At 41.8% G+C, this 26,423-nt stretch overlaps 2 protein-coding genes and 1 long non-coding RNA gene across 3 annotated transcripts; all 3 read left to right on the forward strand.

The window, feature by feature from the left end:
- Nucleotides 1–139: 139 nt before the first annotated feature.
- LOC135502272 (uncharacterized) lies at nucleotides 140–4,956 on the forward strand. The gene is made up of 2 exons (XM_064794970.1): nucleotides 140–205; nucleotides 1,752–4,956. The coding sequence occupies exons 1-2, from the start codon at nucleotides 178–180 to the stop codon at nucleotides 4,595–4,597; spliced, it is 2,874 nt and encodes a 957-aa protein (XP_064651040.1). The 5' UTR covers nucleotides 140–177; the 3' UTR covers nucleotides 4,598–4,956.
- Nucleotides 4,957–6,866: 1,910 nt separating this feature from the next.
- On the forward strand, nucleotides 6,867–10,501 carry LOC135502499 (uncharacterized). The gene is made up of 3 exons (XR_010449782.1): nucleotides 6,867–6,933; nucleotides 7,042–7,136; nucleotides 9,383–10,501. It is a non-coding gene; the product is annotated as an uncharacterized LOC135502499 (long non-coding RNA).
- A 4,164-nt stretch (nucleotides 10,502–14,665) lies between these two features.
- On the forward strand, nucleotides 14,666–24,274 carry LOC135502064 (uncharacterized). Its single transcript, XM_064794548.1, has 4 exons — nucleotides 14,666–15,126; nucleotides 16,301–16,838; nucleotides 17,621–17,763; nucleotides 17,890–24,274. The coding sequence occupies exons 1-4, from the start codon at nucleotides 15,060–15,062 to the stop codon at nucleotides 18,015–18,017; spliced, it is 876 nt and encodes a 291-aa protein (XP_064650618.1). The 5' UTR covers nucleotides 14,666–15,059; the 3' UTR covers nucleotides 18,018–24,274.
- Nucleotides 24,275–26,423: the final 2,149 nt, after the last annotated feature.

Consider the following 26,423-nt stretch of genomic DNA (forward strand, 5'->3'; position numbering starts at 1 on the left):
AAAAACGCATTGTAAAAAATTGTTTTCTATTATATTGAAAAAATAAACGCATGTCCTCTATGGGCCACCGTATATCGCCCATGATGATAGGGCTAACAGTAGGACATTAATAATACCTTCTGGGCCTACATGTAATTGGGTCACGGGATATCGCCGTTGCAGAAGTCAAGTTTCGTCATGGCGATCGCAAGTCCGATAGTTCGAGGTAAGTGTCAGTCAGTTTTGATGTGATTTTTTCACATAGGCCTACCACTGGTTTGGATACTTGAAAACTCGTGTCAAATCAAAGGAAGTTTTAACCTTTTTGATCTAAGTACCGTAGCAAAGAATACGTCTTGCCTCGCGTTGATGATACAAACCATAGTTGATGGTTGACATCACCAGTCGGAGGAAGCCGTTGCGTAGATCGACAAGCCCATTTTATTAATGTTGTGAGCTCATCGTCAGCCTCGGCGAGCTAGTTGAGTGTCCAGCCTCGGAAACTCCAGCCGCGAATTCGAACTCTCCCAGGGCCGGTGTAGAAGTTTAAAATGTCCTAGAATGCCCGGGAAACAAAGGATTCTATTCTGTGCTTCAATCTCTGAGCTATTGACGGTCAGGGTCTCTATAGAACCATATTGCAGAATACAATAGGGCCGGACACTTTTTCCAGGGGGCATTTGTTACTGTTACACCGGCACACCTCCCGGCGTCACCAAACAAAAGACCAAGTGGACACATACCACGTGTTCTTTTGTTTGGTTTGGGAGTGCGGAGTGTGGTTTATGTGTGTGTGTCGTCGTCGTCGTCGTCGTCGTCGTCGTCGTCGTCGTCGTCGTTGTTGTTGTTGTTGTTGTTGATGATGGAGCATGCTACACGTCACTCTTAAAGCCTAAAAATGGATTGGGAGGGAAATTAATCGGAGAAATAGACATTTGCTTGACTTTGGAGTCTAACTTCAATAAATTTAATCACCAAGTTTGATTTTGGCAATCGTCAGTCCTTTTAGTTATTGAACCCGTGAGTTGCCATCTGTCCTGACAGCACCATAAATTCATTATGCTCTCTATTCTATGATAATGGTACTCTATCCATCCGGACCATGTTAGACTTATTTGCATACCGACGATAATTGATCATGATGACAGTACAAATTTGTCATAATATATACTTTACCAGCATGACCCGCTCAATTGTCACATATTACACAAATCAAGTTTATGCTGGATGATGATATATTTTTCAAGTGACCCAGAAGAATTCACTCGAAAAATACTTTCAGACGAGCTATGAATTTGGGGGGGGGGGGGCGTGTGCCCAAAAGAGTATATTGAAGGGAGAGTACAGACAGGAGCCAGGGGATACTTAATCTTTTTGTTGTTTTTCAAAGGCTTATATGCGCCGTTATATTACGGGCTGTGTTGCATTCAGAATAAAATGTTCACCTCTACAGGCGTGTATACTTTCGACCTACTTTGAGATGGAAGTGACCCCTATTGGCGTCATCGTGTAACTTGACATGACCTACCTGGCTCCTACCTAAGTGTTCTGTTTGGTTTTAAAAAGCTTCTTGAGAAATTTGTCTGAGAGAACAAAGCCATAGATGACCCTCAAACATTCCGACACGCCTTCCTGTGATGGAGTGCGCGGACTATCTCTGACAGGGCAGATTTCCTCCAGGTCTCGGTTTCTTTCCCGAATTTGGAAAAGGTTAGACTTGCCAGAAATGTGTTTGCATCTTACAACTTCTATGTCCCATTGGTTTGTTGCAGGTGCCCTGTTTCTGATGGCGATTTCTTTGGTGATCCGAGGCAGCTCGTCGCTCAAATCGCAACCTGGGTACAAGGCCATAGCCCACGTGACAATCGATGGCCAGACTGCAAAGTTCTGCAGCAACCCCGTATGTAACCGCACAGTCACGCACTGCGATGCCATCCAGAAGCCAACTCAAGATGGCTGCTACTGCGACCCAAGTTGCCGGGCTTTTGGAGACTGCTGCTATGACTATCAGGACATTCGGGCCAAATGTAAGGGCGACACGGTGTGGAAGGCACTCGGAACAATCTTACCAGAGATTCGACAGCGTGCTGAGTATCTGTCATGCAATGGAACTCACTTCGCACAGCCAATCTACTCGGTATCTACGTGTCCGCCAGGTGAAGACACCAGCATGGAGCAGCGGTGTCAGGAGGGGTACGAATCTGGTGATATTTACACTCGAGTTCCAGTGACTATTAAAGGCATTCCATTCAACAATATCTACTGCGCCCAGTGTCACAGACTGCCATTAACAATTGTGAAATATTGGCCTGTAATATTTGCTTGCCCGAATACTTTCATACAGTCAGGCCCATTCACCCCAGAGACGGCCATTTTCATCAGCCTCAACACGGAGAAGAGCAGTGTTTGCAACACAACTGTTGTGGAGTCTAAAGACAATGCTGCCCTTTATCGGGAGTGTGAGCCCTCGAGGAGCAAGAAAATCAATGGATATCCGCCAGTTGCTGAATGTTTCCGACGGAAACAACTGAGCCTACCGAAGTCAGTTTATACGGAACTTGCTAGGAATTGTTCGACCTATGATGCATATGTTTTTTCCAGCAACCCGGTCGCCCAGCGCCCTGTTTACAAAAACATGTACTGCGCATTCTGCCAGAACTCAACGCTTGATGACTTGTATTGTGAACGAATGGATACCACCCAAGGTATAACAATAGACAGTATAGAAGATTCTGTGCGATCTATGTCTTCGACGGAGACGGTCATCATCCCGGGCGGATTCCGATCCCTTCTTGAGCTTCCCGACCCAACCACAGACAAGAAATGCGAAAATGGTACCATATTCGACCCTATCCTTGGTTCGTGTCGGTCACCAGTGCGATGCAACATTGGCTCTGTGGAGTGGAACGGCTCGTGCATCTTGGATCCATTCCTTCCAGTTTACGGAACGCCACTTGCTGACTACGTGAATCACATTACCCTGTGGATCAACACAACATTAAAGGAGCGAATCAGTGTGATATGTTCTGATGACGACCTCGCACAGGCAGCTGACTTCCCGCTCAAAGCCCTCGCCTCTGCTGTTGAAAAGAACGTACAACAAATGATTGGTGTTGACAGAAATGAGTGGTTGGAGAGTAGGACCACTGTGTACAACAAGAATTTGATTGAAAGCATCGCTCTTATTGGCGGCAAGGAAGTAGTATTTCAACCTGGGGTAGTTGTAGAGACAAGTGTAGTTGTTCCCTCTGCGATTATGAATCAGAAGGCTATGGTGGAAGCTATCCAAATGAACTACCGTGTGCGACACAAGTGGGGGATACGCTACGCCATCTTAAACCGCGGAGTGAAGGGTGGTGTACTAAAGTGCAGTAGTGGCAACCTACTAAAAATCTCACTCGCAGCAGGGACGGGTGTGTTTGACTACTATGTTATGACACAGGGGATAGATCCTGTCACAGTTGCGCTACAGAAAGATGCAATGTCTCTTAGCACCGGACAATATGTCATCACAGATGTGACTGCATCTATTGTCCGCCAGATACTGAGCGTCGACAACCAGGTTTTGATCTGTGATGAGTACAGTCAGTTCTTTGAAGGATGTGCTGCGAGTGTTCTGGAATATGACATGAGAAACTTCACCATACTAGGGGGTAGCGTCCTCTCCAAAGACTCCGGTCTGAGTATTATGAGATCGGATGTGGTTATTGCTGGAGACAGGATATTCCTCTGTCCTCACCATCTAGAGCAGCCTTCCTCTCTAGCCGAGGTCGTCATCACGTACATTGGGATGATTTTCTCCATCTTGTTCCTCGTGTACCTGCTCATCACCTATGGATTATTCCCCCAGTTGCGAACTCTACCAGGAAAGATGCTCATGCACCTTAGTTGTTGCCTCATTGTGGCTCAGTTATTCTTCATGTTCGGCCACACCGCCTTCACTATACCAGTCCTGTGTTCTCTCCTCGGGATGATCCAACACTACGCCTTCCTTGCCACGTTCTGTTGGATGAATGCGATTGCTATCAACACAGTGCGGACATTCACGTCACCTCTGGGACGCAGCTCCTCTCCTGCTAATAAGTACCGTATCATCTGTGCTCTCACGTATGGCCTTCCCTTCCTCGTGTGCGTGGCTGGTGGGATACTAGAATTCGGCACAGGCCTAGGCCCGTTCTATGGATCACGCACCTGCTGGATGGTCCACAGACTCTACATGATCGCCTCCTTCGTCGTCCCAATCGCTGCTGTAATTGCCGCAAACCTGATCATCTTCGTAATAGCTGTTGTCTCCATCAACAAGACAACTAGGGCGACCAAGTCAACGATAGGCAAGAATAATAGAGCAGAATTCTTCATCTACTCCAGGTTGGCCTTCTTAATGGGATTCACTTGGATCTTCGGGTTCATCGCAATATTTGCTGGCAATGACGTTATCTGGTACATCTTCACTATCCTAAATACAAGTCAGGGTCTTTTCATTGGATTGTCATTTGGCTGTAATGGAAGAGTACGGAAGCTTTATAGAAAGAAACTGGACATGAGGAGTGATGGTTATAGTAGCTCTGGTTCGAACGGCCAGTCAACCAAGATGGTGACCCATGGAACTTCAACATAATATCATATGCAATATACATTCTAACATTGTGATAATTTCGAATCGCTTCTTGAAGAGACGCGTGACATGAATGAAGAACGAACAAGTCATTTCCGAAGATCGGGTTTCATACGATTCACGATGTCACCTTTCACCCTCACGTCTACTTTCAAATCGTAGACAGTCAACTTGTGACAAGTGACGACGTGAATCCTTTATACCTCCAGCCTTAGCTTTGGATAACGACTTCATTATCAGCCATAAGAATCACAGGTCTAATTTTCAATTCCAGCAATACTTGTACAGACTAAGGCAAGTTATCAATATGAAAACGTTGTTATCATTAAAAGGCTTATTATATTACCGGTATTATATTTGATTTGCAAGGTACATTAACTATACGTATTTTGTATTCAATAAAGAGTTTGAAAATTTTTTGTTCAGCTTAGCCTCTTTGGAAGTTGTTTGTTCCTCGTCTCACGAATGACAGGTGAAATGTACGTCACATGTGATAACGTTAACTCTCAACATCATGATATAAGTATTGAAATAATGCAAGCCTTTCGGCGACATTCATTCACTTGGGTGGATAGTTCAGTGTTGCTCCAGTTGGTGACCTTGACAACAACGGTATTAAGTCACCTGCTTTTTGTGGCGAGGAATGATCAAGGCCAATGTTCTTGTGTGGTATAGGGAGATCTAGAAAACGTTGTCGTGCTCAACAGGCCTGCTAATATCAAGCAGTGGTTGATTTTGAGGGTGGCACATGAAGAACAAGCCGGCCCTCTTTGAGCAACAATATAAAGTGCTTCAGTCCAAGTTTAGCAGGTCCCAGAGATGGCCGGAAAACCGCATTTTAAAAACTTAAATTATTTCTTGGTCAGGGCCCTCGTACCAACCTGGTTTCCAAGATGGCACCTTCACTGATCCCCAACCCTTCCTTAGAGTAAGCCCCTTCTAATGATTTCTGAATCCGCTACTGTCAAATAGTTTTTAATTCGATTGCATGATATATCCCCGGGGATATATCACATCTATGGAATTTCGAAATATCATGAAACAGTGTATAGGACTCCACTCTCCTACCTCGGGTAAAAAAGATATTTCACAGACTGAGAATGCATCACCCTAGAGTGTTGTTACCGAAGCGTCACTAGTATAATGGACGTAGAGGTGAAATAGTTTGTGATCTAACTCCTCCATCAGTTTAGATCGTCAGTATGTGTCTCTTGAGCCCGTAGCACACTAGCCGCCAACTTCGGCGTTCACAGGCGTTTTTTGCCGCAAGAGTCCTGAACGCCTGAACAATCCCTAGTCTGCTACGAACGGCGTCGGCGAACGCGACTTGCCGCCACTTGCCGCAACTAAACGCCAAATATCTAACATGTTTGATTTTTGACGCGTGTCGCCGCGTTTGAACGCAAGAAGAAGCCAGGTGTGCTACGGATTGCCGCCTGAATTGGCGTCGGCGGCGAGGCTATGGCCAATCAGTATGCGTCTTGATGTCACATGATTTCAAAATGGCAGCCTAAAGTGGCGGAAAAGACGCTACTGGACGCCGATTCTGGGCAGGTGTGCTCTGACCGGGATCCACTGGCCGCCAACTTCGGCGTCGAGAGGCGTCAGCCGAACGCTTCTTGTCGCCAAAGTTGGCGGCTAGTGTGCTGCGGGCTTTACTACTAACAAGATTATCTATGCTTGCTACTGGTATACAGTAGTATTAGCCAGACAGATATGTTACTACTCCATTTGTTGTTGCGGCTGCTAGCACAGACACCTGCCAGCAATAGTCTGGTGGCTCCTAGGTTGCTGATCGTGGTGGGGAAAAGGCACGATTTCACGACCATAAGGCGGAGCAGGACAGCCTTCAATTCATCTGAGCACACCCAACGTACGCGAAAACGGACCACTTCCAATCGCTCTGACGATATGTGCGCAAAATTGAACTTGAATTTTTTAAAAATGCATTGTGTAAATACGTACTGGCTATAAATTTCAACAATCATGTTGTGTCACATAGACTAGTCATTTAAAAATACCACAAAAGCCAAGTTTCCGCGAAGTTATGTCACTTGTTGTCCGACTCGTGTTCATCCGACCGTGAGTTCATTATTTGACAAGTGAGGTTTATTTGATCCGTCAGCATTCAATCGTCTGCATTTTTGTGAATATGATTGAAAATCACAATTTGTATAGATGTGTGGTTTGGTAATTCCTCTGACGTAACGTACTCAATCAGGGGCGTTGAATTCGGCTGTGCTGCTGGTAGGCCAGATCGGCTTTGGGTATACAAGCGTTCAGTTGTGTCGACACCAACAAGGCACATGTTCCATCGTCGAAGCGCTGGTTCAACATTGGTAAGTTCAGTCTGATTTCTCCACAGCTTTTTCTCCACAACTTTTTCGACTATTCATAATTGTTTGATACTGTGTACAGTCTTATCGTGTCATTTTCATTCCTTGCAGATATCAGGCATGTTGTCCTGTCCAGCACACCTCATGCTGCACAACCACCGCTGCCAAACCGGTTTATCTCAAGATACGACGTGAACACCATCATGGTGAGTTATTTTTCTGAAGACTTTCTTGACCGCACATAAATGTATTCTTATGAACGTTTCATCTCTGCAGCAGTGGCGGATCCAGAAATTAGGGAAAGAAGCAGGGGGGAGCAGCTGCCCCACCAATGAGAACTCATGATACAATCGAAGGTGCAATCCTGAGGGGGGGGCTTGTAAAAATCTGTATTTCTTGGGGAGAGGTGCCCAGAAAATTCATTTCTCTGACAAAAAGGGATGACTGATGCGGGACCCCTGAATCCGCTACTGCTGTCCTGAATATTGCCACACTCGTCTCAGTTGACCTTTGAATGGAGGATATTGTTAGCCCATACCCTATCTATGGTACTTTATCGTTCTGGCAGCAAGGAAATGAGACGATTGGTCATGTCTGCCATGTTTTATGACGTCACACGCCACGTGCTCGGCGCAATGTGTCACGTGCTCATAACACATTCTATCTCTGAACCAATCAGCCCTTGATACTGTGACATGTGATATGTATGATGAGGACCTTGACCGTCTCAGAAAGATAAGGCATTAATCGAAGTAGTTCAAAGACATTTGCATAAAAACATGGCAGAAATTACCTCGTCTCATTTGACCTCAGTGCTGCCATCTGTGTAGAGTGTCAAAGTATCCTATCTCATAGGAGAGAGGAATTACGTAACCTAACTTAGTTTGAGTGATGAAAACATGTTTTTAACCATATACCTAGCAACAGTTCAAATTTACCTGTTTTAGACTCCGAATAAGGAGGAAAATGATCACAAAAAGTTGAGAATATTTGGTGACCACCATGTGACGTCATTAGTCGATTTTGTTCTATTTTAAGCCATGCACTCCACGTGCGTTTGTTGACATTAACTTAGATGCTTCTCTTGGCAACTTGCATTAAATTTTACTGTAGTATCGTGGTAACTGAAGCAAAACAAAGGCTTGGCACCAATAGAAAAGCATTCATTCCTACTCTTTTAGAGGATAGGAGAGGGTTTAGTATATTTTCCCTGAAATGTTAAGATGAAAAAGACAAAGGCAAATTGAAGAGTTCGTTTCAATTTTGGAGCACCTTTTTAGTCTTTCGGGGAATTAAGGCTGCAATTTCCTCATTCACTTCTACTTTCACATTCACAAATTTTTGGCTCACAAATCCCTTATAAATGAATAACTCAAGGCAGTTTATTGCTAAAAACAACACTTTATTAATCATGATGATGCTTTTGCTAAACATCATTTAATATAATCTTCATACAAAAAGTTTATGATGCTTATACATGTATGGTAAACATAACCATTACACAACACTTTATATGGGATAGTATTATGGCCGGAAAAGGGCGTATTTAGTGCCTTGGTACATGCAAGGTTTTTGAGGATCTCAAATACCGGCAGAATCATGAAAGTGTACGCATAAATACGCCATAAATGCATACACACGCCGTGGAAGCAATTCCGAGGGTATTCCTAATGAAATGACGTCATCTGGAGATTCACCTCCATGCTTATTACCGTTCCAAGATGGCGGATTTTTTAGATGTGAAAAAAATATTCGCCCCGTCACAGCAAAACCAGGCGCATGTCGCTCTGAGCTTGGCAGGTTGAGACGGACTGATCATTCATTTCTCTATTGACTGCCTTTTGTGAAATATGAGCACATCAATTTCTTCCATTATCTCCTGGTGTCATTTAGGCTCATCTTCTGTGCGACATGCGCCTGGTTTTGCTGTGATGGGTCACAAATATTCCCAACATTTTGTGATTTGTTTCTCTTTTGCATCAAGTCTAAAACGTTGATGTGATCATGTGTTGAATATATGCATTCATTGCTCAAGTACATGTATAGTTAGGTCGTTTAATTCCTCCAAATAAGTGCGTTTTGTGTACATCTGTGTGCTTTTTGAACAGCATTGTATACCTCTGTTTGTAAACCAACCCTTGCCTTGGATCGGAGTATTGGTTTTATCTCACTCCCGAAAAAAGTGGGAGAAATAATGTGAAATTAAGAATGAAAATACACCTTCAAATTGCTCCGACACCCTTCCCAGTGATCTGGAAAAAAACTACATGTAGCTCTAGTTGAGAGAAGTGTTGGGTTGGCGACACTTGCAGGCCATGGATGGATATGTGACCTTGTTGTGTGTAACTATAACACTCAACACGCCTGCTTACCCTTTTCAGTTAGCGAGTTAGCCCATCTATCACTTCGATCTATCGACCGTAGCTGTCATGGCCAATACTTTTTCTTTCAGAAGCCCCGACGCCCCCTTGAACTTTGAAGAAATGGTTGGGTTTGGTCAAGGGACTGGTATTGGATCTGATATATTATCATTGTTGTCACACCTTTTCGCTAAATATGAGGTCTTGAAAATGCTTGGTATTGCTCCTTGTGAGGTGTTACCCAACGTTAATGACGCCTGTCTGTATAAGTGGTACATACTTGACACCTATGGTGAAGGATGAGCCAGTTATTTTCGAGTTTGTACTTTGGGTGCATCTCGTTCCTCGGGTTGCATTGCGCCCGCGACCCCATAGGAGTTCCTGGTCTTGTCTCTTCGCCCCCTACCCCGATAAACTCTATGTGCCGTGAACGAATGCTCATCAGGTCGACAGTTATTTGACAACGTAAATCCATCCATATAAACTGGCGCTGCGGCTGCACTCAATAGACTCCGTTGGGGAGTCTGAGTCTGATAGGGTGTACCAGTCCAGCCGGTTATACCCGGTTGGTACGCTCTATGATATGGATCTCCAGCCACCTGTCAGCTAGGGGCAGACCCCAGTGTCTCAACCCTGGGTCTCAGAGGCGGTAACTTCTAGTCAGGCAGCGCGCTATGTCTGGTTAGGCGACATGGGTTACCAGGGCATCCACAGCCAAAATGGTTTGCACATGGAGGTCATCGCGACCGACTTGTGAGGGGGAAGAAGTGATGTCCATGGCGGTTTCAAATTGATCTGACGACCCCCGCGTCTTTGGACTGGAGGGGTTCATGTGGCCAAATCCTGTCAGCTAAATCCTATCGTTAGCATCGTTCGCGGTACATGGAAACCAAGGGCATGGAACCCTTTTTGGTCTTGGTTTAATTTCTCTGAGGGTTTCAATGATGATATATATATTTAGATCCACAGGTATAGTCGGTACATGTGGCGACTCGCCACATGAACATTTTAAAAGTTTTTTTTCGAGCATTGTAAAAAGTTATGAGAATAAATTTCCTCTTTGGACGTGTTTTTCTTAACCAGAATGACAATCAAAAAGTTTGTCACTGGAGAATTTCCCCATCCCCCACCCCAGCCCTAGAATAATATACAGACTAAATAGTATCTTTGGACTGTACTGGTAATATAGGTCAGTCACGAAAAATAGATATATATATTGGACTGTACTGGTAATATAGGTCAGTCATGAAGAATAGAATATATATTGGACTGTACTGGTAATATAGGTCAGTCACAAAAATGAAATATATATTGGACTGTACTGGTAATATAGGTCAGTCACCAAGAATAGAATGATATTGGACTGTACTGGTAATAGAGGTCAGTCAAAAAAAAAGAAATATATATTGGACTGTACTGGTAATAGAGGTCAGTCAAAAAAAAGAAATATATATTGGACTGTACTGGTAATAGAGGTCAGTCAAAAAAAAGAAATATATGTTGGACTGTACTGGTAATAGAGGTCAGTCACGAAAATATCTGAAAGTCTGTGCCCCATTGTTGACGAATATAATATCGTGAGGACTTTATCAATAGTCACGGTCCCTGGCCCCTCCCACATAAAATCATTAGCAAGGTCACTGCAGGCAATAGCTTCAGCATTGTTATTGTATAAACATGTCTTAAACATTATAAACGGCCCTATTTGTGGGGTTACATTGGGTTCTTGCTGGGGTAATGATGTCCATGTCCGATTCTGCGTTTTGTGGACTTGTAAATCAGTCCAGCAGTGACATTGCGTTTTGTGGACCTGTAAGTCTGTCCCGCAGTACCAAGTTTCACCCCAGCAATTACCAATAAGACCTGCACGTGACCTTAAAGTAAATAGCTGTGCTGGTGTTGTCGAGACAAAATGCGATGTATGCATTGGAAGAAGGAAATCTGCAAAGAGTAGCTGGAACTGTCTGTCCAGCTCTCGTTTATGAAACAATGGGCGATTTGAAAGACGTCTCCTGAACAGATCGCCCATTGTTCACTGAAGCAGCATTCGAATTGTCTCCAATTTTTTCAGGTGAATTGCTCTATCTCGTGTTGCTTCGCTGTCCCGTCCCAAGAATCGAGCCAACGCAACAGAGACCACTTCTGTGTGGGCCGGGAAGTCATCACTTTGGGGACAAGTTTCCTGGTGGATCGCAAGGCAGGCCTTGGCTCCCAGTTGCCCATCCCCATGAGTCGGAGATAAATTTTCAGGATGCCAGATTTGTGGAACACAATTGAGGTAAATGAGATGAAATTCGATAAGCTGGCTACAGTTGATGAAACGAGGCTTCCATGTCCGTCATCATGTGACTGATATTGGGACAAACCCGAGGCAGGTTGACCACCATTGCCTGACAATTCAATTTAATTAATTCATCTTATTATTGCTAATGAAGCTGTCACAGACGTACACATATAGACATATTATACATGATATGCTATAATAGAAGATAAAAAACCAAAAAAACGTCATGACAAATGCTCACTTTCTTTTCTTAAATTGTATATTTCAAAGTTACTTCCCTTTCTATTCCAGGCCAGAAGTGCATGGTCCTGATCAGGGAACACCAGTTCCCAATGGAATTTACCATTTTCTTGTTGTAGTTTATGCTTTTGGGTTGACTCTCATGAAATTTCAATCAAACATTGTTACTCTTTGTTTAAAGTGAACCTTTGCAAAAAATGTACTTTTCCCCATTGGGCTAAAATCAATAGCACTTTATGTATGTACTCGCTGATCCAGAATATTGCTATTTCTTGTTCCGTTTTCAATGTGGCATTTAATTAGCCGTTTGGTGATGGTTGTGACGTGACAACGACTGATCTATTTCACAGCACGAGGTGCAACAGCAATGGAGTTATTTGTCTGGGCAGCTGTCTCGGTCACAGCAAAAAAGTGTTTCTACATTGCATTTTTGTGCGACATTTAATCACTCAAAATGATGCAGTGATGCGCCTAATTGACATATTATTTGTTTTCAAGAGGAATTTGTTGTAGATCAATATCATTGCTCTGAAGGCTTAGTTTTCTCAAAAATATCTGCATTAGTTTTTCTTTTTTTTTTCTCCAGGCAGGCCTAATTTAACAGAAGGCCCAGAGAATGTTTTAGTTAGGAAATCATTGATATTTTAGGCCCATATCAGTTTTTTGAACAATTTCCTCTTGAAGACAATAAACGTCAATATCAAGTCTCTGCACCATTTTGGTTGAGCGGTTTTGGGATAAAAATATAAGAGAATGCTCCATTGGTGTTAACAGACTATACCATTGTTTTGGTCAAAAATCGATTCTTGCCACCTTGAAAGCACATGTACATTATTCAATTGTTATTATGTCATTGCCATTTGCCTTTGCCCCCCTCACCTCCCCCCATCCGTCTATCGACACTGCAGCACCCTCCACCCCACCCTGCATCTGATCCCTTTGTCCGATTGCCCGAGTGGCGTTAGCAGTAACGTTGCGTTATTGTAAACATTGCGGTATTGTAAACATTGCGTTATTGTAAACATTGCGTTATTGTAAACATTGCGTTATTGTAAACATTGCGTTATTGTAAACATTGCGTTATTGTAAACATTGCGTTATTGCAAATGTTAAAATTATTGCAAATTATATTCCAAGGTTTGCAGTATTTATACATACATAAATGTACTTGCCCAATAAAAGTTGCCATATCACAGCCTTCGTCTCTTGTCCTTCGGTCTCTGAGCGTAGGGATCACACTAAACTGTGTCCACGTATAAGACACGGTCGGTCTGAATCCGCACAACGAAATTTCATGCTCGCCACAGGTGGCCATTTTATTATCTCTTTGTATAAGGCATGTACATGAGCATTGTACACAACTGCAACCTGCTTCCGGGTTCGATTTCCAAAAGGGCGAAGACACATACTTGTGGACAATGAAGTTCATTTCTGATTGAAGTTCATTTCTGATTCAACGAGACACAACTAGCCATCATCACAAACGCATCGATACCTCTTGCACGATCTTTGGTTATGCAATCGCCGAGAAATCGACTGTACGATAGCCTGCACACATATTTAACTGATCACTCGCCAAGTAAATCAATAAGAGGCGGAGTGTACTGGTATCGAATACCACCGGCTATACGAGGATGCGATCCGGATGGCCCAAGGCACAACCATTTGAGCAAGAACTTGAAATCCTAAAGCAATAGCATTCCGCGACGTTACTATTTATAGCTCACAAGGTCATTTGAATAAGATAGTGATGACGTTTTAGTCACGTGACAGTCGGACATCGACACTTATTTCTACGCATTTGAGCTTATTTCAAAGTCAATTATCTTTGACCCTGCATTGTTTTTAGCATGAATGATACCATAGAGTCAGAGAGAGAAATATTCAGAACAATTATGTTGTATTTCCAACACTCGGACATGTGCCAGATTGAATCTAACTGCCCTAGTTAGAAAGCCTGAATCCATTACGAAACCGCATGTTTGTCCGACATTGCCTGTAATTTAGCGATGGGGAAATAGAGGGCAGCAGCTGCAGTGACCTCATTATCGCGGAATACTATTAGAACTCTTTCAAAATGAAGTGAATGCCTATTAAAAACATGGGAGGCTGTTCACTGGACAAGGAACTAACTCCCACCCTTAAAATTGGCCTTCCTCTCGTTTTGGAAGCGTTCTAATTGCTTTTAGGATTACAAGTTTTATCTAATATGCCGTTGGTGCCTCGGGTCAACCCTTATACATGCTTCCCGAAATTGGTGGCTTGCATTGGAACTAACTTTTTCCCCCTTGTCCGTCATTAAAGGCATTCAAGTGTGTTGGTCAACCATGACTATCTCCTTTGTCCCTCCACCATAAGGCCTAGTTTCCCCTTATGACATCACTATTTCGGACACTCAGCGCCCCATTTCTGGAAAGGTGTATAGTGTTGGTAATATCAAGTTAGTAACTCCAAATCATCTCACTAGAGGGCGAATCTGAATCTGATAAACAATTGAGCATGGCAATAAAAAGACTAACATACATGTATGTCAAACGAAATAAAGAAATATCTAAAAATAAGTTTTCTTTTATAACGGATGATATCAGTGGAGCATTTTTGCGAGTGACAAGCAATATAGCTTGTTGTCAAAACATAAACACAAAACATAGGCCTTTCATGTATCAGTGTCTATACATTGTCATTGACGCTTTGATATAAAATGACTTTATCTATTTCAATGGGTCAATACAAGATATAACTTCAGCATTGCCTTTCTGAAGACAGACCGACAAATACTGTAAACACAAAGTTTAAAAAAAATTGTATTCACAATAACTTCACTACGGCATGGTGTATTAGTGGATTTCTAACTGGACCACCAGTGATTACGAACGACGTACCGCTTTAACAGCGTCAACCATCGTTCGCTGACGTCCAGGGCCTGATTGTTCTAAACAAGTTTTATCACTTACGCTGGTGTTAACTTATTGGCGTTAAGTCTAAGAGGTGAACTGAAGGAGATAACGCTAAGTTAAATCAACGCCAGCGTTAGTGACAAAAGTTCTTTTGAACTGCCGGCCCATGGGCCTTACCGTATATCATGTATGACAGGGGCATTTCACCATTAGATTCTCAACTGTGACGCCTTTCATCAATAACAATGTTGTGTTAAAAAGACGTTGGTGATTCAGTTTATATCTGTTCTGTGACCAGTTTTGCGCAGTACAGTTAAAGGAAAAGAACGACTGTTCCGACTTGAAGCTATGGCCGGATATTTCACACGAAACACACTGATTTTGGTCGCCATTCTGGTGGCTGGGTTGCCAAGTGGTAAGTCAGTACGATTTGCTTGCCTTTCAAAGATCCAAAACCATTTCAAAATATTCCAGAAACGGAAAATATTAAGCCCAAAGATCGTCCAATGCCATGACGTCATATTCTGGTTTGGCGTTTTTGTTGATTTCGTATCAATTAATGAATATTGGACTTGTAGCGGTAAAGTTTCAAAGTTACCTTTATCTGCGTAGGCCATGTTCTTAAGGTTTATACATCGCCATAAGAGCCCTATAACATTTTCTACTGATTGCAGCCATAACCACTAGAACCCACAATATATTCAACAACTTATTTGGAGCGTTTTTCACAAACTCACCCCTTTGTGGAAATCTTATATTCAAGTTTTAGTGGTGTTGTCCCAGGTTTTCACACAATGTGAGAGATAGATTTTTGTTAAAGTGTCAATGTAGGTCGATTTCATCCATGAGTGGTCTCTATGAGTGGTTACCTATGAGCGATCCATTTTATCGACGACTGATCCATTTTATCTACTGGTGCTCCATTTTACCTATTTTTCCATTAGAAGTCCCTTTTATTTATCCAATGTCCATTTTTATCCATCATTGGTCCCTGTTATCAACTGGTGCTCCTATTTTCGACGAGTGGTCCATTTCTATCTGTTATTTCCCCCTTCCTCCATAAGTGCTCCATTTGTTACCTGCGATTGATCCATTTTCATCTGTCAGTGGTCAATTTTTGTTAAAGCATGTGGGTCCATTACCTATGAGTGGTCCATTTTACTCAGGAGTGCTCCATTTTACCTATGAGTGGTCCATTTTACCTATGAGTGGTCCATTTTACCTATGAGTGGTCCATTTTACCTATGAGCGGTCCATTTTACTCAGGAGTGCTCCATTTTACCTATGAGTGGTCCATTTTACCTATGAGTGGTCCATTTTACCTACGAGTGGTCCATTTTACCTATGAGTGGTCCATTTTACCTATGAGTAATCCATTTTCCCTGTGAGTTGTCCATTTTACCTATGAGTGGTCCATTTTACCTATGAGTGGTCCATTTTACCTATGAGTGGTCCATTTTACCTACGAGTGGTCCATTTTACCTATGAGTTGTCCATTTTACCTACGAGTAATCCATTTTCCCTGTGAGTTGTTCATTTCACCTATGAGCGGTCCATTTTCACCTATCAGTGGTCATTATTCATTCCAGTGGCGCCGTACGACTACAACACTTGTAGTGGTGGATTTTTCCCCGAGACCTGCCGTGTCCGACTTTCATCTCACTGCTGCAAGTCCGGCTTTTTCCTGAGCGCCACCTGTTGTCGCAATTCCTGCAGCTACCCTGGCTTCTTTTGGTCGACTACTACGAGCTGCGTTTTTATAACCAACTCAATGTGCTGCAGTACGTCATCCGGATCTGAATCCTGTTGCAACGCGGCGAGCTATTCGAGGACATCGTCTAGCAGTGTAAATAGATACTTCACGAGGAGAACCTCCACCTTCGCGACGTGCTATGGAGGTATATACAGCACCGATTACTGCACTAACAGTCTTTCAACCGCGTGTTGTTTCAGTGGGTATGGTGTTAGCGCCTCCTGCTGCAGACCTTCAACTTGCCTTGGGAGAAATTGGCGTGGCATCCTATCCACCTGCTCCGGTAGTTCAACCTATTGCTGCTCCTCGTCTCAATCATGCTGTGATTCGTCTGGTTACGACTACGAGCAAAGACAGAAGAGTTATGAAGCAGGGTAAGTAGCTTGAAATCATATTCAAAGCAATTAGAACTCCTTCAAAAAGAATTGAATGCCAATTTCACGGGCGGGAGTCTGTCCAAAGAACAGACTCCCGCCCTTCAGCCTTACTCGGGAATGTATATTTGACCCGTCATCTTAGAGGTTTGACCATAGGCACCACCATTTTGGCTACAACTTGACATCCCAAAGCAATTAGAACTCTTTCAAAAAGAATTGAATGCCAATTTCACGGGTGGGAGTCTGTTCTTTGTTTCCAGAGAATAGACTCCCATTCTTGAAATTGGCATTCACCTAGTTTTGAAAGAGTTCTAATTGTTTTAGGATTTCAAGTTCTCGCCAATATGGTGGTGCCTCACGCCTGAAGGACCAACGGAGTGACCAGTACCATCATTACCAAGGTCACCCTTTTCACTACAGTTGTTTCCATCACAAATTCCACAACAAATGAGAAAATAACTTCGATGGAATTATCGGTTTTCTCCATGTTTAGGCCGAGTGAGCCCTCCATGCATCCATCCATCTTTGTGGAGATCGATGTATTGGTGTCGCCATGCAGCGTGGAAACGAGGGCCGATATCATGAGGTCACTGAGTTGTTATTGATGGCGGCGACCTTAGCGTCTGGGCGACATCAAGTCCGACATCGGGTGCATTCGGGTAGCGTGTAATGTATCCTGCACCAGGAGTTGTGCAAGCAGAAACGTGAGACAGGCAACACTACTGCGCTGCGGTTACTATAATGCGCTCAGTTAAGCTAACCCTCCTTTACATTTCCAGGGCCGTCGCCGGTGGAGTGATTGGTGGCATTATCTTGCTCGCCATCATCATCGTAGTACCGGTCTCCGTGGTGTGCTGTTGCAGGGCGAACGGGGCACGTGGGGCAATCCACGCTGACCAAAACGCCAACGCCACTGTCGTTGGTACGTATATACAGTAATGAATATCAAGAACAAACTCATCTGAAAAATAATAAAATAAGCTGCGTTACTTTTCGTGGTCGAAATCAATGTATTTCATAAAAGTCTTCAAACTTTTTTTCATTTTAGCTGTTACTTCGACCAGCAATCAGATCCAACCTAACCAACCTTACCAAGCGAACCAACCACCACCATCTGCGAACTACCAGCCACCACCTTACGGATACAACCAACCACCGGCTTCTTATCACCAGTAGTTGGCCCAAGCAACTTCGGCACGGCAACCGGGACCATCGCAGGAATAAGACACCGACCATCTAGGCTACTGCAACAAATGCGTCAGCAGACCCCTTTACCGCCCCATGAAGTTTAACTAGCAGTTGAAGAGAACATCATCATATCTTACACCACCTGGACCGCTCTCTGATAAATCCGTAGACGTAGTTTCCGCCTCAGTCACGAATTCTTCGTGCATGTAATCGGTTCGATTACAATGAATTCGTAATAATCTAGGGAGAGTTTAGGTGCTCAAATTTAGTTTCCCGAAGTTGCCAATAGGGGCCCCCATCTCACTTTATCAAAACTGTCAACGCTTGTACAGCACCTTGTATAGCCCCCCCCCCCTTGATTTTCGATGGGACCAATTTCTGTTTCGGTCCGACCCCGTAGGCTATTTCGATACATTTGGTGCCTTATTCGACGAAAAGAAAACGAAGTCTGGATTAACGAGACCAGCGATGTTGTTGGTAATTTACTCCAACCTCTACATCCGGGGTCTACTTGATTAGCAATTCAAAATGGCTGCACCATAGACCCTTGACACACCCCTATGTCACATGCCGCGTCACCGCCAGAATCTAGGGGTGACTATGACAAAAACATTTTTGCGGCCCACCAAATAAGTTTTAAAGGGCCAACTTGGGCATAAGATATGTTGTTTTTTTGTACAAAAACGGCTTCCAGCAGGACCGCAACTTCTCCAAACAACTGAATGAAAACTCTTTGAATTGCAATATACAATGCACTAGAACGGGTTGTAACCTTAGGTCTGCCTGAAATTCGCAAGCCATGCCCAAAACTGCCTTCCAACACTGGTGAAAATCGTTATCAGAAAACGGCATCAGTGTAATACTACAAGTGTCGGCGCATGGTGTCAAGTCGGCACATTATTCTCCTGGCCAGGTAAATCACACGCCCAAGTTGTCCCTTTAAATTGAGAACACGTCATGGTAGACATTAAGGAAGAGACTTGACACTGGATATAGAGGTTGTATTTACCCTAACCTGTACAAACTCCCAGTAGGGCCGCCTTTTAGGCTACTATTGAGATGCCAAGGCGACGATTCGGGTCCTTGTCAGGCCAACAAGGTCTCAGAAAGTTTATATCATAAATCATAACTGGTGTAGATGTTTAGATCAGCAACAGTCATATAGATGGCTGAGAAGTGTTCAAGTACTGTAAATTTTGTGTTCAAAATTTATATGTAATGTATAAAATATATGTAAATGTAGATGTTAGAAAATTTCCGTTCATACATGCCATGTAGGTCAACTACAATTCTCATTCTACCAAAGTCAAGGTCAGGGAGGCGGTTGTTCAGCACATGACGCCACGAGAGCCTGCTGACTGGGGCCAAAAAGAGGAAGCTAAGGTGGTTTGGCCGCGTGGTGTACCGCTTTAACAGCGTCAACCATCGTTCGCTGACGTCCAGGGCCTGATTGTTCTAAACAAATTTTTTAACTGCCGGCCCTGCATGGTTTAACGCCATCGAAGCAAAGTCAAGTGGTCACCATTTCATTAAACGAAAAAAGCAGGCCATTTTACAGATTTTATGAAAATAGCATTCCGCGAAGTTACTATTTATAGCTCACAAGGTCATTTGCATAAGATATTGATGACGTTTAGTCACGTGACAGTCGGACATCGACACTTATTTCTACGCATTTGAGCTTATTTCAAAGTCAATTATCTTTGACCCTGCATTGTTTTTAGCATGAATGATACCATAGAGTCAGAGAGAGAAATGTTCAGAACAAGCCTATCGGCGTCTGATTCACAATGTGGTTTGTGAGGAGTGTCATAGTCGTCAACAGTGTAGCTTACGTATTTCGAAGACCAGTGGAATTGGCGGCGTCAAATTATTAGTGAAATTTATAATTTACAAATTACAAATTACAAATCGTTTATTGAAACCGTGTAAAAAGTTACATTTTACATAAGATGAAAGTACAATGACCATAAGCATGATGAACTAAATAACTGGTGTGACATTGTTGTGGATTTGGTGGTGTGCAGCTGGAGGAGTGGACAATGTCACAACCAGGGTTCCTACATTATATACAGTGGAACCTCCGTTAGTAGACACCTCTCTATTAAAGACAACCTTTCCAATAAGGACACTAGTTTTGGTTCCAAATTGGTTGTTTCCATTCAATTTTGACTTCTCTAATCAGTCTTTGGGTGTTCCGAATGCTTGACACATTTCGAACATGTTTTGGTTGGAAACAACCCTACAGTCTTACACTTATGGCTGAATGAATGACAGTGCATTTTCGTGAAAGCTCGGTGACGAAATGCTGCGACACTATTCGTCACCAACATGTTTGATGGGTGGTGCCATCTGCACAAAGGACGATGAATTAAATAACTGATGTGACATTGTCGCTGCATTTGCAGGTGTCCACATCGAGGAGTAGATGATGTCACTACATGTACCAGGGTTTGTACTTTCATATACAGTGGACCTACTTTTTGTGGACACCTTTCTATTGAGGACAACCTCTTTAATAAGGACAGTAGTTTTTGGTTCCAAATTGGTTGTTTCCATTCAACTCGACTTCTCAGTTTAGGACACCTCTCTGTTAAAACAGCACTTTTCAGTCCCTGGGGCATTTCTGGAAATTTCATGCTATGGAGCAATTGGTTCAGCTAAGTGACAAGAACAGTACTATAAGACGGTTTTAAAAAGTTGAAAATTATTTATTTAAATGACATATGAATGGTTCAGCAGTAATTGGCAGTGTGCATTATGTAATGAAATATGATTTACATAATATAACATTTTTGTGACAAATAGTACAGATGATGGATAAATCGATACAGTGGATAGCTGTTAGAATATGCAATACATGCAATAGCATTTGTTTTTATTGAGATTTTGCGAGAACCAAGTGGTATTTTGACAAGATAATAGAAAGCCAATAACACTACAAGAACATGACTTCAATACATTGACATCGTAGTACTTGGTATACTAAAAATATTCAAAGATGGGTATCTTGAGTTAAAGTACAAGATGTATGAATGAAGGAGGCACTCTGGTAAGAAATGGTGTCGCTAATGAAAGATTAGAACAGTCCGTCTCAACCTGCCAAGCTCAGAGCGACATGCGCCTGGTTTTGCTGTGACGGGTCACATATACAAAGTTTACATAAAACAAGATTTGTATGTTTATTTAGGAGGAGTACAAAAGTTGTATATAAAATGCCGACTTCATTATGATTTATAGGACACAAAATTTGACATGACAGCATTTTATAAAATATGAATAATCTATAATGAGAATAGTTTTGTAGCACCAATGATTTGAAAATACTGAATTTATTTATTGCATGAATAGAACACAAAAAACAGGATGATTACATGATTGTCACATGCGTGAAATATATTGTCATGGATGGGCATTGGGAACAAAAAGAATTGCGGTTATCAGCTGCATTGGTAGCGATTGCTTTAGCTGATTTTCAGAAACTGACAGGAATGAGAATGTTGATATAGTGTTGAAAAAATATTTTTATAACATACATTGCATTCAAATAACACTAAGAAGTAGACGAGTACTAATTTCGCACACTTGAAAATATTTGGACATTGACTGTCACAGGTAGTGGTAGTAGAGTAATTACATGCCATCAGCAGCACTAATTCAGACAGTTTTCGCTGTGCTTCAGTAACTGACTGGAATGACTAAGTTTGATTGTGCTGAAATGATACATAATAACGTACATTGCATAAACAAAATGATTACAAGATTTGTACTGTCTTGAAATATATGGACAGGGACAGTCACTGGAAGTTTGACATGCCATCAGTTGCACTGCTCCCGACAGTTTTCACTGTGCTTCAGTAACTGACTGGAATGACTAAGTTTGATTGTTCTGTATTTGCCTCCATTTGGATTTTGTGAACAAAAGTTACTAACCTTGTGTAATTGAAGTGTCGAATTCGCCTTGGTCGAAATGATAATACAGTAAATAAATCTATTGAATGTTGCTGAAAAGAAAACACTTACTATGTTAGAAGCCATGTACACCCTTGTCGGAAAGTTTATGGACACCAGTTTTTGCACATTTTCTCAAAAACGGCTAATCCTATTGAACCCAAATATTCACCAATGGTGGAGAATCTTCCTGGCTATCGAATGACGTGATAGTTGATATCAGGACCAATTGCATAACAAAGTTATTACATAATTTTGAGAGGCATCTATTTTTCACTTTTTGGTTGATTTTTTTAAAATCGAAGTATAAATCTTGCATCATACAGATAACAATGCTAAGACTTTCTGTGAAGAAAGTATTTGAAAATATCATTTACTTTTCATGATATATCAAAATATCAAAATTTTGAGATTCTGAAAATTTTGAGATTTTTCTGATTTTTCGATATATCCTAGTAGTACCCATGTCCCCTGAATGAATGGTGATTTTTTTCTGATTTTCAACTAAAGGAACATCTTGAAATTATAATATGAAAATTTTCATACTACCAAGTATCCACCTTTTCTCAGCAATATTAGTTGCTAGCTGTGCTAAATTGGTGCCAATCATTATTTGGGTATGACTTCTCAATGATACAGTTGCAAAAAACCCAAAAATATCAAATTATCAAAATATCAAAATTTTGATATTTCGATATATCTCAAAACCGAAATGAGATTTATCCAAATTTTTTTCACAGAAAGTCTTAGCTATGTGCAATATATACTGTAGGTTAATTTGGTTTTGAAAAATTGATTAACAAAAAAGTAAAAAAAAGATCCCTCTCAAAATTATGTAATAACTTTGTTATGCAATTGGTCCTGATATCAACTATCACGTCATTCGATAGCCAAGAAGATTCTCCACCATTGGTGAAAATTTGGGTTCAATAGGATTAGCCGTTTTTGAGAAAATGTGCAAAAACTGGTGTCCATAAACTTTCCGACAAGGGTGTACATGATAACACCACCACCACCATTATCAATATCATCACAAGTCAACTGGGGAATATGTGTGATATTTGTTCAAAACTTGCGTATATGGTATTTGCAGGTCTATTGTATTGTTACATATTTTTCACTTTCAAAATTAACTTTTTTACTAGAAATTATGAATCAATACTAACCGTAAGAAGCGTATGAAATTACAGAAGGCCTTCGTCGAAAAATGTAATGTACTTGTACTCATTCGTGTCATTAAACCTGAAAGCAGCACAGCATAACAGTGAAATTACCGTGACATCAATGGATGTCAAACTAACATAGTGACGTAAATTTGAATTCGAAGTGCACAAATTCACAATTAAGGTTTCGAACACATTGAGAACTGAAAAACTTCATACAAATGCTTTCACACCAATGATATGATTGTGGCGCTCCTGATGAGGTATCGCCCTCTGCTAAGCAGCTTTGGTCGTAACTAGGGTAAATGTTTTTTTCAAGTGATATGAGCGATGCAATACCTTAGTTTCCACCAGCGCCACGTAGCAGTCAATGAAGTTGTGCTGGTACTCCATTAACGTCATGCTTCAAATTTGAAGAAATTAATATTACCTTCATCAAGTACGTAATAATATTACACCAGGCCTTTGTCGAAAATGTAGATCTCGAAGTCTAACTGTAATGAAAGAAAACATCAATGTGACAATATGGTTTACTATGTATGAGGGGGAGAACGGGTATTTTCGGGACACTGGGATGGGCCGAAAATAACTGTCGGGATTCGGGATAGACACCCTTATTTTAGCGGGATTCGAGACAAGCCGTGTTTTGCGTCACGATTCGGCTAAAATTGCGTATTGGGAAACGGGATAAGCCTTTTTTCCTAACGGGACGTCGAGACAGTTACCCCCCCCTTCCCCGTTCCCACCCTCATGACATGTAGCATTGTTTGTAGGCCTATTGTTACTCACAATCTATTTTTTTGTAATTGATACTGGTAGTATCAATGTGAAATATGCCACACGTTGGGAGCATGCAAGGCCTAGTACAATACACCATCATCACAATCAAATATTTCAATAATACACTGTCAACGAGAATGAATGTTCAACCATCAATCACGTGCATTGTAGTAGTGTACATCCCCCATCCCATGACGGCTTGCGCCCCGCTGACACGACGAGCATATGGCTGAGCCAATCCATCGCCTATACACTACTTTACAAAAATCGACACCTACTGAAACTTTCACTAATTATTCTCGGAAATGTACTTTATCGTTACATCAATAAATGCACATTCGAATTTCAAAACTACCACTTATTTTTGCCGTGAAACTGACCTGAGTTATCGAAACACCGTCAAAAGAGGAAGAAGCAGGTCCGCATTTATCGAAATATTGCTAAATATAATTGTCAAAATGTCGACCAAATTACCAATTAAATCACAATAAACTTATCAAATGTTCACTCATGCCTTTGGGTGAAAAAATACTGATTTTTCAATCATTCTCAATTTTACAAATCACCAATCACAAAAAGAAATAATGATGCAATTACCCAAAATAGATGAGATTTGACCACTGGTATAATTCCGCCATCTTGGATATCGGCATCGTCACCACCACTTCAAATTCTAAAGTCTTATTCAGGCCTAATATGTGTCACCTGCTGTTGTAAAATGGCTTGTTTTATCAATAAATAACAAAATATGATCTTTGTAAATAAAATCGGAGATCTTCTGGTGTGTTTTTATGTGAATTTATTACGAACTATCAATGCAGCGCAGGGCAGCCATCGTGTTCTCATGCGTAGTGGCGATGCGATAGCCATCCGCGGCACTGCTTTTCAAGATGGTGGCAATTGCCCAGTGCTAGAGGCGTTGTAAGGAAAATTGAGAGCAGGCCCCTAATGAATGAACTCTCAACGATATCGATATATTTTCGTAATTCCAGCACAACTGTTCACCAATGAACGTCCACCGACAATCCCACTTAACGAATATTAATATCAATTCATATCATGTATCTTAAGACGCTTTTATTTCATTTTAAAAAGAGTTATCGAGTGAACGATGACCTCCTACCGTACCCTCGAAATAAACAGCCAAAATGACCACAAAAACACCTTTTTAGAAAAAAACAGCGATTTTTACGAAATAAATGTTATCAGAGACGAAACTAGACACTAATTTAGCTAGGTATGCACAGTAATAGTACCTGAAGTGATCGATTTCAAGGAGAAAATACACTGAAAACAACTTTTCAGGAACAGAAATAAGATCACATTGTATTCAGGCCTAATATGTGTCACCTGCTGTGGTAAAATGGCTTGTTTTATCAATAAATAACAAAATATGATCTTTGTAAATAAAATCGGAGATCTTCTGGTGTGTTTTTATGTGAATTTATTACGAACTATCAATGCAGCGCAGGGCAGCCATCGTGTTCTCATGCGTAGTGGCGATGCGATAGCCATCCGCGGCACTGCTTTTCAAGATGGTGGCAATTGCCCAGTGCTAGAGGCGTTGTAAGGAAAATTGAGAGCTGGCCCCTAATGAATGAACTCTCAACGATATCGATATATTTTCGTAATTCCAGCACAACTGTTCACCAATGAACGTCCACCGACAATCCCACTTAACGAATATTAATATCAATTCATATCATGTATCTTAAGACGCTTTTATTTCATTTTAAAAAGAGTTATCGAGTGAACGATGACCTCCTACCGTACCCTCGAAATAAACAGCCAAAATGACCACAAAAACACCTTTTTAGAAAAAAACAGCGATTTTTACGAAATAAATGTCATCAGAGACGAAACTAGACACTAATTTAGCTAGGTATGCACAGTAATAGTACCTGAAGTGATCGATTTCAAGGAGAAAATACACTGAAAACAACTTTTCAGGAACAGAAATAAGATCACATTGTGAATAACAATTATGTAGTATTTCCAACACTCGGGCATGTGCCCGATTGAATCTAACTGCCCTAGTTAGAAAGCCTGAATCCATTACGAAACCGCATGTTTGTCAGACATTGCCTGTAATTCAGCGATGGGGAAATAGAGGTCAGCAGCTGCAGTGACCTCATCATCGCGGAATGCTATTCCACTACCATTGGGTGGAGGACAAAGGAAACTGTTCTCAAAAGTTACCAGCGTTCGTTACGTTTACTTGTCCTTGTCGGTGTAGGTGTGGACCTATCAACCCTATGAGAGCTGCCCACATCGTGGGTCAAAGTGTCATCGATATCAGCCATGATGACCCTTTGATTATTAAAACTGTAGAACAGTGAATTGGAACTTAGGCCTAGGTGCGAGCGGGCGCTGTGTATTTGGGTAGGACTGCGGGGAAGGGGCAAAATACCGTATTTAACAGCAGGCGGCCACATTTGATTCGACTTTGAGGAAACGAAAGGGCTTCTTAAGTCCTTCCTGAGTTGCTGAATGCTTTATG

The sequence above is a fragment of the Lineus longissimus genome, chromosome 18, assembly GCF_910592395.1.
Source record: "Lineus longissimus chromosome 18, tnLinLong1.2, whole genome shotgun sequence".
Lineage (NCBI taxonomy): Eukaryota > Metazoa > Nemertea > Pilidiophora > Heteronemertea > Lineidae > Lineus > Lineus longissimus.

Bases quoted from the DNA above. Each gene is read 5' to 3' on its own strand.
- LOC135502272 (XM_064794970.1), top strand. From the start codon at position 178: ATGGCGATCGCAAGTCCGATAGTTCGAG. The intron at 206-1,751 runs GTAAGTGTCAGT...GGTTTGTTGCAG, and splicing joins CGCAAGTCCGATAGTTCGAG to GTGCCCTGTTTCTGATGGCG.
- LOC135502064 (XM_064794548.1), top strand. From the start codon at position 15,060: ATGGCCGGATATTTCACACGAAACACACTGATTTTGGTCGCCATTCTG. The intron at 15,127-16,300 runs GTAAGTCAGTAC...TATTCATTCCAG, and splicing joins GGTGGCTGGGTTGCCAAGTG to TGGCGCCGTACGACTACAAC. The intron at 17,764-17,889 runs GTACGTATATAC...TTTTCATTTTAG, and splicing joins CGCCAACGCCACTGTCGTTG to CTGTTACTTCGACCAGCAAT.